This window comes from Apodemus sylvaticus, chromosome 14 (genome assembly GCF_947179515.1).
Source record: "Apodemus sylvaticus chromosome 14, mApoSyl1.1, whole genome shotgun sequence".
Taxonomy (NCBI): Eukaryota; Metazoa; Chordata; class Mammalia; order Rodentia; family Muridae; genus Apodemus; species Apodemus sylvaticus.
The window spans coordinates 36891702-36908317 of NC_067485.1; the positions used below are offsets into that span (position 1 = coordinate 36891702).

Here is a 16616-nt window from a genome sequence, read left to right on the forward strand (position 1 = left end):
TGTGTTCTGACTTCTCCCTTGACAAGCACTGGGGTTACATATGCCAGCTGCTCCACCTGCCTTTTTTTCTGGGTGCTGGGTGTCCGGTACCCCCAGGTCATGTCCTCATACTTGTAGGGTAGGACTTAAGTGGCTTCACCATCTCCTCAGCCCCGACTTCTTCCTTGGGTGTTATTGCTGCAGCTGCCGTCTTCGGCGCGACCATTCATGTGTGCCTTTCTAGGTGGTGCATCAGTCATTAGTCACATGGTTAGTAGGAATTAAAACTCAATCCAGAGAAAAACTTCTTCTGAGGCAAGATCTCTTGTAGCTTGGTCTACAGATGACCCTGAACTTCCTGCTAAGTGCTGGGATTACAGGTGTGTGCCACCTGGCTTCAAAGGACATTTTTAAAATTTGTCTTTAAAATGTCTTAAAACTTATGTTTTGTTTACTTATGATGTATGGGCATGCATGAGCACATGTGAGGGAAGCATGTGAGTGAGGGTCAGAGGTCAGCTTGCAGGAGTCAGTTCTCTAACGTGTGGGTCCTGGGATTGAACTCAGGTTATTAGGCTTGGCTGCAGGCACCTTACCTGCTAAGCCTTCTCATGGATGCAGAGGACATTATTTAGTTACTTTTAACATCATTTCACCTTTTATTGAAAATAGATTTTTTTCAACATAATATATTCTGATTATGATTTCTCCTTCCTCTACTCCTGCCAGCTCCTACCCATCTCTCCTCCCATCCAAATCTACCCCTTTTCTGTCTCTCTCAGAAAACAAACAATAAAATATTATGTAATAAGACAAAAAGGCACTTATCTATGAGTATGGCAGAATGTCATTAGGAGCCATTTTATTGCTACCTTCATTTAGTAGAACAGTAGCATTTGCTTTTACCCTAGTCTCTGGCCTATCTAGTTTCAGGTTCTTGGCCACCCAAGCGTTGTTGGGAATGGGCTCCATTTCATGGAGTGGGCCATAAATCCAATCAGATATCAGCTGGTTGGTCCTACAAGCCTTGTGCTACTGATGTACTAGTTCAGTGGTTCTCAGCCTTTTTAATAATGATGTGACCTTTTAATACAGCTCCTTATGTTGTAGTGACCCTCAATTGTAGAATTAGTGCATTGCAACTTTATAACTGTAATTTTGCTATATTATGAATTGCATTGTAAATATTCGATATTTGAAATGCAACCCCCAAAGGGGTCACGACCAGTAGGTTGAGAAGAAGCACTGCACTAGTGCATCTGGTATACAGGTCACCACTGTAGTCTGAAGAGTTTGTAGCTGGTTTAGTATTTACCCTTCTCCTTTAGTAGTATGCAGAGTACATTCCTGTACTGTGAACATATAGGGGTGAAGGCTCTAGGTTGGCAACAACTGGACTTCTCCATGCTCAGTGAGTTGTGTAGATGTTGTCTTCAGCAGTAGGGCCTTACCATAAGCTTATGGAGAACATTCTGTAGGACTGTAGTCTTGGCAACAGCTGGGTTGTTTGGGGTTCCCCTGGGACCCTTTGGCCAACAGCTTAATTAGAAGTAGCCTATTTCTAGTCCTGGCATTTGGTGACAAGCGATGCAAAAGGACATTGTTTAAATACAGAGATCCTTACTGTGATTCCGTGGTTATTTTATCTAGATTTTAGTTTTAAAACACTTTACTATTATTATTATGTCTGTATGCGTAATGTGTTTAAGTCTTAGGTAGGGTTTCTACTGCTGTGATGAAACGATGAAACACCATGACCACAAAGCGGGCTGGGAGGAGAGGGTTTATTCAGCTCACACCTATTTCCACAGAACTTTCATCGTTGAAGGAAGTCAGGACAGGAACTCAAACAGGGCAGGATTGTTGAGGGAGAAGCTGATGCAAAGCCATGGGAGGATGCTATTTACTGGCTTACTCTCAATGGCTTGCTCAGCCTACTTTCTTATAGAACTGAGGACCACATGCCCAGGGATGGCACCACCCACAATGGGCTGGGCCCTCCCCCCATCAATCAATAGTTAAGAAAATGCCTTACAGCTGGTTCTTGTAGAGGCATTTTCTCAATTGAGATTTCCTTTTCAGATAACTGTAGCGTGTGTCACATAGACTTTAGACTGACTAGCACAAAGCGTGATCGAGATCATCATGGTGAATGTGTGAGGTCAGAGGACAGCTCTGCAGTGGGTTTTCTCCTTCCGTCTGTACCTGCTTCCCAGGCATCCGGCTCTAGTCGCCAGGTTTATGTGGCAAGTGCATTTAGTTACCGATCTAGCTCACTGACCCTTATTTTAGAATTTTGTTGTAACAGCAGATTTTAAAATAATTTGATGCATTCTGTATGTAACTAGGTTGTGAACTGATTCTAGTTTGTTTTTTGTGTAATGTGCCCTAAAATCATCTAGTGGCTTTTATCTTAAAAATCGCTTATAGATACTCATTTTGTTTTAATTGATTCCTTAACAGCACTATTCCAGGCATACAGAAAATTTGGATACGAACATGGGGCTGCTCACATAATAATTCAGATGGAGAATACATGGCTGGACAGCTTGCTGCCTATGGCTATAAAATTACAGGTAATGAGATTCATAATATATTTTATTGATTACATTTCAGAGTTGCAGATTTTGGAGACAGGTAGTCTAGCCCCAGCAATTTAAGGGAATTTTAGAGTAATTTAATGATATGAAAGTAGAACACTAATAGCTACTATATATTATTACACAGCTGGTTACATATTTCTTGACTTTTGTTGTATTTTTGTTTGTTTACATTACATTTTATTTGTGTGCGCATATGCAGGAACACATATGTGCGGTGGTACGCATGTGGAGATCAGGAGACAGTGGCAAGAGTGCAGACCTCTCTCTCCTGTGTGGGCTCCTGGGCAGGCTTGAGGGAAGGTGCTGGTGCTCGCCGAGCCATCTCACCCACCTGGTTACTTTAAAACAACCTTACAACCTTTTGTATTTTGAAGTGAAACTTCAGGAAATTCATATAAGGCCAAAAGGAGGGAATGAGGTCCTCTGAGTTTGGAGTTGCAGACAGTGAAAGCTGCTACGTGGGTATCAGGACTTAAACCTGGGTCCTCTGGAAGAGCACCGTGGTCTTAAATATTAAGCCATATATCCACTTCCATTTTTAGCAATTTTAATTTTATTTTTTTAATGAAACTATTTATGTACAGCAGTACAGTGTACACATTAAAGAACATAAGAGAATGCTTATATGTATTTTCTTTTATTTTTTGGACAGAGTTTCACCATGTAGCTCTGGCTGGTCTGGAACTTGTTATGCAGACTGGCTGGCCTTGAATTCACAGCCTTGATCCTTCAGCCTCTCTTGGGATTAAGGCATATACCACCACGAACAGTCTAGCTTCACAGTTACTGTGCATATGTGCACTGGGATTAAGGCATATACCACCATGACAGCCTAGTTCACAGTTAACGGTGCGTACATGCACTTATGCGGTTTGCGCTGATGGGGTTCTGGAGATCCAGACTGTTAGTTTATGGAGGAAGTGCTTTATACCCCGAGACATTTCCACAGCCCTCCTTGTTTTTTTTTTTTTTTTTTTTTTTTTAATACTGTGGGATTCACCGAGTCTTTACCTCTGCTAAACATACCCTTTGTCTTGAGCTGTGGCTCCCCAGCTCTCTGTAAGTTTAGCAATTTTAGACATATTTTGCATGGTTTCTGGATTACCGATGTCAGGTTTTTGGACTATTATGGGTTAGTGAGTTCTTATTAAAATTATTAATTTAAATTGTTTTTATTAATTAAATATGGGCCTAAAATAATAATGAACACAACATAGGTATAACATTTAGATTTCCTGTACTGAATACAGAGTTTGTTAGAAAGAAGTCAAGATTTCTTAATAGCTACTTTTAGACATTTTACTATGTGGCGAAGAAACATGATTTGTGTTAAGATACTTAAAACTGCTGCTTGTAACTCTGAGTCCCATACATGATTATTCTGCAGGAAAACATCTTTAAGATTTGGAGTGGTTGTTATTTATTTGTTTCTACCATTTTTTATTTTGAAGGGAAAGATTCATAATTTAAAAAATAATGCTTTGAGACAAGGATTCAGATTGCCCAAGTAGCTGAGGATGGCTTTGCATTTCTGCTCTCTGTGTGGTTTGGTGCTGGGCACGGAACCCAGGGCAGAAGCTGGGCAGGCGCGCCACCTGCGGAGGGGATGCCATGGAGACGGGCGATGGTTTTCCTAGCAGGCGTCACTCAGAACAATTAGAATCAGGGATAATGGGGGATGGTAGAATTACATTGGCAAGGTGGTAAGTAAGTAAACTTTCCTCATGGGAACTCGTGCTTTTAGAAGAAATATGTTCTGGCTGGGATGGCAGGTGCACTTGGGAGGACTGTGAGTTGTGGATAGCCTCCTGTGTGGTGGGACACTGTCTCAAAAACAAGTAGAATTGAGATCTGAATACCTGCATCCAGGAGCACATTCTTCCAGGAAGCAGCTCTGTGGGCTGACCTTTAACCTAGAAAGGCTCCGATTATTGTTTCTGTTGGAGATCTTGCCAGTTTGTTTTCAGTGTCTTCATTTGTGGTAAATTGTCATGTCTTCTCACGTGAAGTGTTAGGAAAAATAGACCTATGAGTAAGATTTGGGGTGCGCTAGTGAACAGTGCTGTTTTACTTCACAGTAGACATTTCATCTTTTATTTTTTCTTACTCTATAGCCCGGGCTGGCCTTAAACTCACCGCCACACTCCTGCCTAGGCGTCCTTAGTGAGTACTGGGAGTTTTGGCAGGTACATTTCTGTTTGTCACAACTGGTTCTGGGAACTCTTGAAGAGTAGCAACAATTCTTATTTATTTATTTAAACATATTGTCTCACTGTCTCTTTCCTCTGTGAGGACCAGGCTGGTCTCAGCTCATAGAGCAGCAGGTGACTCTTATGCTCTCTGGGTCTCTTCAGACCCTCTCATAATACATTCTATCAAAGAATTCATCACAACTGTGTACATAGTCCTAGTGGAACAGGGGCCTGGCTTCCCTAGCTGGGTCCTGGGTAATAATGTGTAGTTAACCTGCTGCGCATGGGTATTACATGTGCATTATGGTCTGTGGGAAAGGTCACCCCCTGGTTGGGGCCTCATAAGCACAGAGGGGACTGTGTGTTTAGGGACTATCGTATGGAAGTCAGAACTGAGTGTTTATCTTGGGTGTCCTAGTTTCAGAAAGCTTCAACATTGCTAGGCTTTTACAATCTTGATGGTTTCTTTGTATCTAGCTTATTCTTTTAGCAAGTATGTTGTGAGCATACTGTGTATCCATGGGTAGAGTTCTGGGAACTTGTGGAGATACAAAAGGAGGAATCTTTATATTCTTGCTTAAATCTTAGAGGCTATCTTAGGCAATGTTTGTTTCTAATGGATTCTTTCTTTCTCTTTTAATAATAGAGAAAAGTAGGATCTGCTGTAGTTAAAAACTTTTATAATTTTTATTTTAGAAATACTTAGTCATGTCAGGTCAGAATGTGGCATTGTATGTTTGATTTAAGGAAACTTCTATTGAAGTTTGAAACTCAGTGTAGGGGACACAACACAGTGGACTGATTCAAGAGTATAGAGCACGTCTGCAGCGCTTTGGCCACTCAGCGTGAAGTACATTTAACTTTGTGCCCGAGGTCAGTTTCATGTATTTGACTCATGCATGGATGAAATACATCCAAGGATCATATTACTGTTTAGAAGATTATTAAAATGAAAATTTTAGCTTGTGTTGATGTTGACAGAAGTAATGCTTGTTACATAAAGTTATTTAAAAACAGCAATAGCAAATGTTGCCTGATTATCTTGCTTTCCTTTGCTGGCTTGTGGTGATGTCACTTCACATAAACATACCAAGCTTACCTAGATAATAAATGCATTAAGACACAGAGGAAGCTGGGTTTGGGGATGTGTGTCTTTAGTCCCAGCACTCCTAAGAGGGTTATTTATTTATTTTTTTAAGTATTGGAAAGAGGCAGAAACAGGTGGATCTCTGAGACCAGTCTGGTCTACACAGTGAGTTCTGGGACAGTCAGGGCTGCATGGAGATACCTTCTGTCAAACAAAAAGAAAACAAAACAAAAACAAAACAAAGGAAATTACACACATAAAACATAGATTAATTGTGGATTGATTATGTGAAAATCTGTAAAAGCAGAAGACTTCAATTGGTCCAATATACAGTGAGATGAAAAACGTGACCCGTGCTCGCTAGGTCTAAGCGTGAGGGTGTCTGCACAGGTTTGCAGGAAGGGGAGCTGGCCTGCTCTGAAGCTTCCTGCATGCAAGCTGTTTCCATGACTGTGAAGGAGCAGGTGAGGCTGCTGGCATGAGGCTACGTCAATAAGATTGAGGCTGGAAAAGGCAGACTCATGGGAATGTGAACATGCACGGAGACAGAAACCATGAGGTAGTTTGTACTACAGGCACCCTGAGGTTCAGGCAGATCCGCACAGCCTTGTCTGTTTGCCTCATGTTGTGTGTTCTCTTGAGTTGGTGTTGTAAGAGCCATTCAATGTTAAAATGTACTATTAATAATACCTTGTTTGTTGTCCAACATAAATCCCTCATAGGGATCTTACGTGTGTCCCTTATGAGAAGCTTTTTACTTTTTAGAGGGAGGGAGGGAGGACAGGCGGGCTCTTGGCACATAGGCAGTGTATTTCTAGGCAGAGTTGAGAATTGGAGTTCTTTCTTTGATTTTGGGTAGCCATGTCAACTGAGAGCTCAATTTCTACCTCCTTAATTATAAATAGAGACCATAGAAACCCCATAGAAACACAAGAGGAAAATACTGACTTTTGGATTCTTGACTCTGTTGAAATTCAGTGCAAGCCTGTTGTGGGGGTGTGTTCTTATCATCCCAGACACGGGAGACATAAGCAGGGGTGGGGCAGGGGCAGCTCTGTGAGTTTGAGGCCAGCCAGAGCTACATAGTGAGTTTTTGTCTCAAAAAAAACCTAAACAAAACAAAACCCTACAAAGAACAACAATAAAACTGGAAATTAAATGGAAAATATTATTCTCTTATCTTTGTATAGTCTGCTAACTCACTTTTCTCATATATCTCTTTGTTCTATCTTATGACCAGGATCATACACTTGTATTGTATAGTACACTGTATAAAATACTCTCTTTTCTGATGCTGATTTTATGTAGCTTATAATCAAAGACAGAATCTTATTAATCTAAGCTTTAAAAATATCTAAAATATTCTGACATTAAGTTTTTGACTTTGTTAGATTGTATGCATTAGTAATGAATATCTATAGTGAGGTATTTAATTATGTGTTGAGTAGTGTATTTAACAAAAATAATTTTACTCAGGATTTCTCTGCAGGGATTTTATTTGTAGCCAAAGGTGATGCCTTGGAATTCTCCTGGAATTACAGTGCAAATGATTTCTCCTCGTGCGTTCCTTTTTGTCTTACAGGTGGAAGGGATGAGGGAATGGTAGACTTGGGTTTCTGGAACTGCTAGCCTGAGTTAGGAGACAGCATATGATGGGCTACGCAGGCCGTGAGCTAACGGCATGTATATTAGGAGGGTCAATGGAAATGGGTGTCAGGGCCAAGGGCGTGCTGGTTTAAGTGGTGGGGGATGAGCAGTGCTAGTGCATATCAGACATAGCCCTCCCTTTTTTATGGAGAGTAACTTTTTTCTTTCTTTTAATTGAAAAGATTAAAAAGAAAACACAAAACCATGTATTCTGATTGTTTTCCCCTCCAACTTTTTCCAGATCTCCCCACTTCTTCACTTACCCAGATCCCACCCTTTCTCTCATTAGAATAAAAACAGGCAAAAATAATACATAGATAAAATAAGTATAATAAAAATAAAAACAAACAAACCAGACCAGGACCAACCAACCAAACAAACAAACCAGCCAAAGGAAAAGAGTCTAAGTTCAAGAAACATACAAAATGAATAGACACACATCACACACATAGAAATTCTATAAAAATACAAGATGGGAAATCATTATATGTATATGCAAAGGACCTGTAATGTTAAAAAAAATAGCCCTGAAAAAACATTATGAGACACAGAACCTCCAAAAATGCTATTGAATTTGTTTTGTGTTGGCCATCTACTGCTGGGCTTTAGTGAGGTATGGCCCTAAGAGTAGTTTGTATCCCCAGTGAGGCTCCATCGGATCAAACGTTGTTTTCCTTCCTCAGCAGTTATCAACTGGAGATAGCCTGGAGGCTAGGGTATGGGCTTGTGTCTACCTCCCCTCGCACTGCTGGACGCTATCTGGCTTAGATGTTGGCAGGACCTGTGAGTGCTGCCACAGCCTCCATGAGTTCATATGTGCATCTTGCTGTGTTTAGAAGGGCAGCTTCCATGGTGTTCGCCATCCCCTTTGACTCTTACCATCTTTTCCCCTCTTCTTCAGCAACGTTCCCTGAGCCCCAAGGGGAGGGAATTAATGGACACACTCCATGTAGGGTTGAGTGTTCCAAGGACTCCTACTCTGTGTTCAGTGTCCAGTTGTGAGTCTGTTTTTACATCAGGAGGAAGCTTCTCTGATGCTGGCTGAACAAGATGCTGATCTAGGAGTATATCAGAATGTCATTAAGTGTCATTTTATTCTTATTTTTCTTTAGCAGAACAGTAGTATTTGGTTTTTCTCCTATGTTCTGGTCTGTGTAGTTCAAGTTCTTGGTCACATAAGCAGAATCAGAGACAGTTTCATCTCATGGAGTGGGACTCAGGTCTAATCAGATATTACTTGGTTTGTCCTACAAGTCCCGTGCCTTTATTGCATTAGCCCATTTTGCATGTAGATCACCATTGTAGATCAAAGACTTTGTAGCTGAGTTGGTGTTTACTTTTCTCCTTTGGTAGTATGCAGAATGCCTTCTGGTTCTGTGAATATTTAGTCAGTAGGAGTGAAGGCTCTAGGTAGGCACCAGTTGGACTCCACATTCAGTAAGTTGTTGTCTTTTGCAGTAGGGCCTTACTATAAGCTTGTGGAGAGCAATATATAATTCTATAGTCTTGGCAATAGCCTATGTTGTAATAGCCATGACCAACAACTTGATTGTATATAACCCAAAGAATACATTTTTAAAAGAGAAAAACAGCAGTGATGAGACTTAATGTCCTAAATAAAACTAAAGACTTTAGTGGAAGTCATTAGAGTGCGTATATATGTGTATTATATATTTGTGTGTGTGTGTGTGTGTGTGTGTTAATAATGACTCCATCATTTGGCAGGATGTGGATCAACATAATTGAAAAGACATTTTTATAATAGGGCATCACAATGTTACAACTTGAAAGGCCATTGATATATATACACATATATATCAATGTATACATATATATATATATATATATAATATTTAATTGCTGGATGCTGTGCATAGCTATCTGTGGGGTCAAGGGACAACTGTGCTTTTGAGAAGTATAGCAGCACTGTTGTGCCACCAGGACTCCGTGGCACATTTGAGTTGGAAAGCGCTGCTAACGTGATGCACAGCTCCACTGAAATACTATGGCCAGTAGAAGTTTTTCTATTAAAATAAAAATATTAAACATTATACATATAATTTACTTTAAGTTTGCCAATAAATTTTGTTTGATTTACTATAAGATCTTGCAAAACAAAGCACCCAGTGAGGTGCTGTGCTTTTGTGATGCTAGCTCTTGGGAGGCAGACAGATTCCTGGGTCTCTGGCCAACTAACCATACTTGCTTGGCAAGTTCTAGGCCAGTGAGATACTGTCTTCAACAGGTGGATGGTACTCAGTAGAGAACAGCAGGGGCTGTCCACGTGCCCCTCCCCCCCAAGCTCACACATTTGCATGTGTGTGTGTGTGCATACCCACTCATATACGCACACACACAAATATTTTGTTGTTCCTTATTGGACTATAAGTACACTTGGAAGAGTGTTTAAGACTTCATTGCTGAGGTGTAAAGTGGGGTACACAATGACTTTTGTGGTCTATTTGAAGTGGCTGGGATCACAGACTTAGGCTATGCTTGGATTTGAACTCAGGGCCTCTCAGGTGCTAGGTTGACACTCCTCACAGAGGTACGTTCATGATTTCTTTGTTTCTGTTTCTTTTTTAGATACACTTATTTTTTAGGCAGCACAAAAATATTTAATTATATTTTTGTCTGGTTGGCTGAGAAATTTCCCATATTTGTCTTCTTAGGAAGCACCCAAACTCAGTTTGGACAAACAGAATGCTAAGCAGCCCTGATTTGCTCCACACTGTGTTATCTGTACAAACCAAGGAGTGTGGGTCTTTCTTGTGTCCCGTGTACTCCAAGCAATGTTCTCCCTACGGTTAAATCATCTTGAGTGATTGAGTAGAATGTTTGCTTTCCTGAAGGATTAGTTGAAAATCTAGTTCATTCTGAATTTGAATGATTGATTAGAATCTTCACTTTTTGTTTTTTGTTTTTCAAGACGGCTTCTCTCTGAATCTTCACTTTTTATAAAGAAGTGAGTGAGATCTAGTTCACTTTCAAGAATTCTCAAGGTCTTGGTTCTGTCCTCGTTCTGAAGCCGCTCATCTTACATCTAAAATGAATGGCCAGCAGTGGTTAAGACTTCTGTGCTAGGGAATCATTTTGCTGTAGATCGAAAGCCTGCTTTCCCAATTTGTTAAAATTGTGATATTGTTACCATGTTCCTGTTTCTCATTGTGAACTTGTAGATTGTTCTTCAACCTGCTAACCTTTGGCCTGACCTTTGCGTACCATAAACTTCAGTTTTGTGTAACTTGTGAGTAACTTGCTGTTTTCATGACTAAACTTGACTGAATGGGGAACTGTCTCGGGAGAACGAGGCTTAGAAACATTCTGGCTCGCTTACACGGTGTGCTTCCTACAACATGTTAGGAGTTGTATGAGACAAATGAAACACATATTCATATACTTTTAGAAATCTGATACCTATTTAATTGCTTAATAGTGCAGATTATGCTTAGAGATTTTGTACAGTATTTTTGAGTAATTTATGTAGAAATAGCCTGCATTTTAGTTGTAATTTTCTTTCTTAAGGAAATGAGTAGATGACAAATTGCCATGAAAATATCATTTAAAAAGTATTTTGTATTGCTTTCTTTAATTGGGGGACTAACAACTTCAGGGACATCAGTAGTTGAGCATGTTCAACACTCTTGGCCTTCAGAAGGTTTGCAGTAAAAACAAGATGTGTTTCTACCTCTTGAGCAGAAGATGGCAGTATTGCATCATGTGCTCACTTGGTGGTATGACCCCTGAACATGAATTTCATGTTACAAATGATCATCTAATAAAATGATTAGAAGTCATTAAGTTACCTAACATTTAATTTTTCTCTGCTTTTTTCTATTTTTAACAGTATTTATATAAGAACTTGGCAAATTGACCTTTTCAGAGGCCGTGTGAGCTCTTGTTAATCTGAGATGCAATGCTCAGGAAATCAGATGTGTGATTATCCAGTGATGGGCCTACAGCTCCAACTGGTCTTAGTTGTTCTCACTGCTCGTCCTAGTGTCTGCTTGTGGCCATTTCCAATATGATTTAATATATGCTATATATAATATATAGTATATAATATATATTATATGCTATATGTTATATAATATAGCATAATATAATATAATAATAATATATTAAGGTGGGATTTTTTTTTTGTTTTTTGTTTTTTGTTTTTTGTTTGTTTTTTGAGACAGGGTTTCTCTGTGTAGCCCTGGCTGTCCTGGAACTCACTCTGTAGACCAGGCTGGCCTGGAACTCAGAAATCTGCCTGCCTTTGCCTCCCAAGTGCTGAGATCAGAGGCGTGCGCCACCACTGCCTGGCTTTAAGGTCGGGTTTTTTAATCTGAGGAAAAACTATTTGTTACTTTATGACTCCATTTCTTTCACACTTTCTAGAAACAGTGGCATGGATCCATCTCGAGTGCCTCATTAATCCTCAGACCTAATTATGAAGCAGGCTTAGGAAATGGTAAAGCAGAATGAGCTTTCACGCTACCCTCTGACTTGACATGGGTTTGAGGGTTGATGTAAGAGGGCTCAGAATGTTGGTACAGCTTTACATATACTCTTCAGTGTGTATTATAGTATGGCAATTTAAGAGCTTTCTTAGTGGTGGTAATTGTGCCTCCACATTGTTTTCATGGACCTGATCGTCTTAGACCCTACTCTCTGTAAGCCACAGTGCTATGGCACCGCTGCTGTTCAGTATGTCTCTGCTTGCTGAGACAGTGACTTCTTCGCCAGCCCCCACCCCAGTGTGAGTCATCCAGAAACACAGCTATCCATTTTCCCTTTTCTTTCCTTTGGTGAAATCTTTCCATCTTACTCAGCTTAGACATTTCAGAGGCACTTATTCAGCAAACAGAGCTGAAGTAGCCAACCTTTAACACTGTCACACTGTAAAATCAGGTAATATCTTCTATTAGCCTAATAACTGAGCAAATGAATGTCAGTGTCCTTGTTAGGGTTACTAAAGTAATCCCCCTTCCCTCCTTCCTCCTTTCCTCCCAACCCTATCCCCCAGACAGAATCCTACTGTGGATTGTTTTTTGTTTTTTGGTTTTTTTTTTTTTGCTTTGTTTTGATTTTGGTTTTTCGAGACAGGGTTTCTCTGTGTAGCCCTGGCTGTCCTGGAACTCACTCTGTAGACCAGGCTGGCCTTGAATTCAGAAATCCGCCTGCCTCTATCTCCCAGAGTGCTGGGATTACAGGTGTGCACCACCACTGCCTGGTTGCCAAGGTTGATTTTAAATGCATTGTATAGCCCAGGGTAGCCTTAAACTTACAGTGATCCTCCCGGGTTAGTTTCCCAAGGCCTATGATTAGGAATGAGTCCTTTGGCTGAGAGGAGGATTAAATAAGCAGTGTCCATCTGTGTTTGAATTACTAGTGCCATTGCACAAGGTACTACACATAAAATAGTTTTTAAAATGTGCATTATATATAGGTTAGTGATCAAAGTAGAACTGACTTTTGAATATGATGAATGTTAATAATAGTTTTCCAACTTTAATGTGGTAAAAGGTGAAAGTATATTGTAACAGTAAACTAAATGGTATGTGTGCATGTGAATGTATGGAGCTCTGAGTGGAGTCCTATTTAGGTGCTGTCAAGTCCAGTTGGCTTAGTCTTGACATGTCTGAGATAAGATCGCACGCCATCACTCTTCCGGACACGGACACTTCTACAAATGGTATTGAATCAGAAATCCAGCTTAATCCATTCTTATTAAATTGGAAGCAGTAATTGCTTTCTGTTTAATGGGATGGAATTGACTGTAGCAATCTCGATGGACCTTTAAACTTGATAAAATACGGTTACATATGTTCCTGTTGGGTTGTGTGCTCATAGGGTAGGGTTAAGAGTGTTCCTTGTGTTCAAAAGTTGAATTATTTGCAATGGTTGCTAAAGGGTATAGTAGAAAGGTGGGGATAAGAATGGCATTTTCTCATTTTCCTCCCTTTTTATTTCTCAGGGAATAAAACAGAGAAATAAATCTAAATGCCTTCAGAATGGAATTTTCACCCACCACTCAGAGATAGGGGAAGGAGATTATCTCTAGAGAAGATCTGGTGGGCGCACGTGGGCCCGCGAGGAGTAAAGGAGAGCTTTGGGGAGTCACACCTTCCAACAGCCAGACTTTTATTTAGTGGTATCTAAGTCTCTCCCAGTCTCTCCCGTGTCTGTTCCTGTTCTGTAGAGTGACAAGGCTTGCCCTGGACTGAAGATGTTCCTGAGGTATTTAATAATCGCTGTTGTGATTTGCTTTTGCAGACGAGTAGTGTTGAGTGTAAAATAGCTTTTCTTGTATCTCCGTTCCTGCAGTGCTGGGTCCGACCCAGGCCTTCGTGCACAGCAGGCCAGCACTTGGCAGACGCTCTATCCCCAGCCCCAGAGCAGCACACCATGCTCCCTTCAGCTTCTGCCTTTGATCCTTCTGTGTTTTCTGTCGCTGTCTTGCTAACCTTATAAGGTGTCTCCATTTTGATAGCTTTTCGCTGTGATTTAAAGAGTTATTTTCTGAAGAACTATTGGCCGAGGGTCATTTGAATAAAATTGACAATGAGTAAGTAATTCAAGGGCACGGGCAGACCATTGTAATATCTTCTGCTTTCCCCGGGAGAGCTGAATTGTTAGTTAGTGGGCAGAAGTGAAGGAACGAACTCTGAGGGTGTCCTAGAGAAATGCGTTGTGATTTCATAAACATTTGTGAAACAGGGAGGAGAGCGAAGGTGGTTTATGGACCTCACCAATTTAAGGCACAAATCCTTGAATGGGCTGGAAGCTCATCAGCCACGGTTCACGTGTAGCATCTTGTGACTTAGGCGAGGCAGAAGGAAGGCAGGTGCACAGAGTGCTGAGATCCCCTCCTCAATAAGGAGAAGGCTGTTTGCAGTTTTCAGTGATGAGCCCCCCCCATTGTCACAGACATCATATTGTTTTGGATATATGCTTTAATATTTTTGAAATGTAAATACCTTTATGAATGCAGTTAATGTTTGTATAGTCATGTAACAGTTTAAGCATAAACATTTCTTTGGTACATGTATAATAAAAACATTGTAAAAAGAATAAAGCTATTTTTCAAAATTGTGTATACAAATGTGTGCATTACTTATAACAATTATGATTATATGGTTATGTAATTATAATGAATTAATGTTGGAATTTGAAAATTAGTGTTCTGACCCAATAATGACTGGCTCAGAGGTTTTTAGAACTCATTCAATAAAGCTTTCTCAGCTCCTTTAGGAGGGTGGTTCAACCAAATGGACCTGCAGTAAACACAAACATGAGGTCAGACTGTACATTTAAGACTGTGTAGTTGATGCACTGGTTGACTGCGACTTGTCAGTTAAACCGAGAGCTTGTCTGGCCTCCTCTGCTGTGCTTTCCTTCTGTTCTTGCAAGGTGTTTCTGTACAGCTTGATGCAGTTACAAAACAGCCCAAAAGATGGCACTCTTGATCCGCGTTAGCGGTTTCAATTGCTTTGTTTTTTTTCTTTTTGATGGAAAAAAAAGTGTTGGATGTCTTATCTGCAAATGTCTTAAATTGAGGTTATATTTTTTACATTTAATTTTCTGTTTTGTAAATGGATCCTTAATTCATGTAAGGCTTGCTGGGACCAGATTTCATTTTTATTTTGAAATGGTTTGGATATTTGGTTATTTAACAATCATGTTGTAGACATAAACTTTATAATCCAATATAATTAATGATAAAACCTTGTCTTAATGTGACAGCTAATGTTTCATAGGAGACATAGTTGCTGTTGTATAGCCAAAACCATTAATTTTTTGAAGTCTCTAAAACAGCCCAGTGATTAAAACATAGCAGGCATAAATAAACAATTTGTGTGGCTTTCAGGTCACACCACCCTGGCTTATCCATTTTGGAAAGTCATTTTATATTAACAGTACTTTTGAAAATTTAGCAAAACCTTTCACTGTTTCTGTGTCCTCTGGCAGTAATGTGATAGAAAAGAATCTGGGGTCTATGAATAGCTTTTCTAAGTGAGAAATACAAAATTAGATAATGTGCCTCTGGCTTGATGGCAGGCTTCTTTCAACAGCAGTGTGCGGTCGTATCCATCCTCATGCAGTACAACGCCTTCTGCAGTTATCTTGAAAAAAGATTTATCTCATATTTAATTGTGTGTATGTGTATGTGAGTGTGTGTATGTGTGTGCACATGTGTGAGTGTGTGTTGTGTGTTGGTCTGTGCACAGTGTGTGTGCAGGTGACTGCAGGTTCAAAAGCATCAGATCCCCTGGAGCTGGAGCCTCCCTGATGTGAGTGCTGGGAACCCAGCCCTGGTTCTCTGCAGGAGCAGTGTATACCTTTAAATGCTGGGCTGCTTTCCTAGCCTCTGATACTCAAATGTGACCCAAGTGTGATTGTACAAGTAGGAAGGTCTTACCCCTGCCAGGGATTGTTACTGGAAGTAAGAAAGCACAGAGCACTTATCCAGCTTCCTTTGTGAGACGGTGGCCCTTGTTTTGGGGGCAAGGTCAGAAGTACAGGACCTTTCAGTGCCTTTTACCGTCCTTTATTGGAATGGGAAAAGTGTTTTGAATCTGCATCAATTTTCTGTTTCAGCTTTTATGTTTTTCCCCAAATTGCTTTTTTTTTTTTTCAAAAAAGGGTAGTATGCCTTAAAAATGAAGATTTTTGCACCTTATTCCATTAGACCCCATTCTTACCGCCCTGACAGGATAGTCCCACATGCTACCTATGTGTAGTTTCGGGAGTGGCCATGCCTCTGCTGTGAGAGGCTTGTTTTTATGTTCATGGGAACAGATGCACTTCTCTGTGAACCTTCACTCTTCTTGCTGCCTCTGTTGATGCCGGCAATCTGATGCACATGTGACGTGCCTAGCAATGCACAGCTGAGGGAGAGAAGGTGGTTCCTTGGCAGCAGCTCCAGTGGGTACTGACAGCCATCTAGAATCCTCCTCTAGGGTTTGACAGTGGTCTTGTGCGTGGAGGATAGTCTGAGAAATAAAGGGGTTGCATTCCAACATGGGTGCTGTGGGGGACATGCTCTAGGCTTACTGTGGCATGAGCAGCGCTGTAATTAGTGTGACTCTAGCTCACATCTCTTCTTGGAGATGGAAAAAT

General features: G+C 40.5%; 1 protein-coding gene across 3 annotated transcripts in view; it reads left to right on the forward strand.

Annotated features, from left to right (window-relative positions):
• The window catches only part of Cdkal1 (CDK5 regulatory subunit associated protein 1 like 1), a 535629-nt gene that overhangs the window by 6994 nt on the left and 512019 nt on the right, over positions 1–16616 (forward strand). For all 3 annotated transcript variants that reach the window (XM_052156747.1, XM_052156748.1, XM_052156749.1), the window contains exon 4: positions 2443–2555. In XM_052156747.1, coding sequence (XP_052012707.1) covers positions 2443–2555 — 113 coding nt within the window. The remainder of the gene's footprint in view (positions 1–2442; positions 2556–16616) is intronic.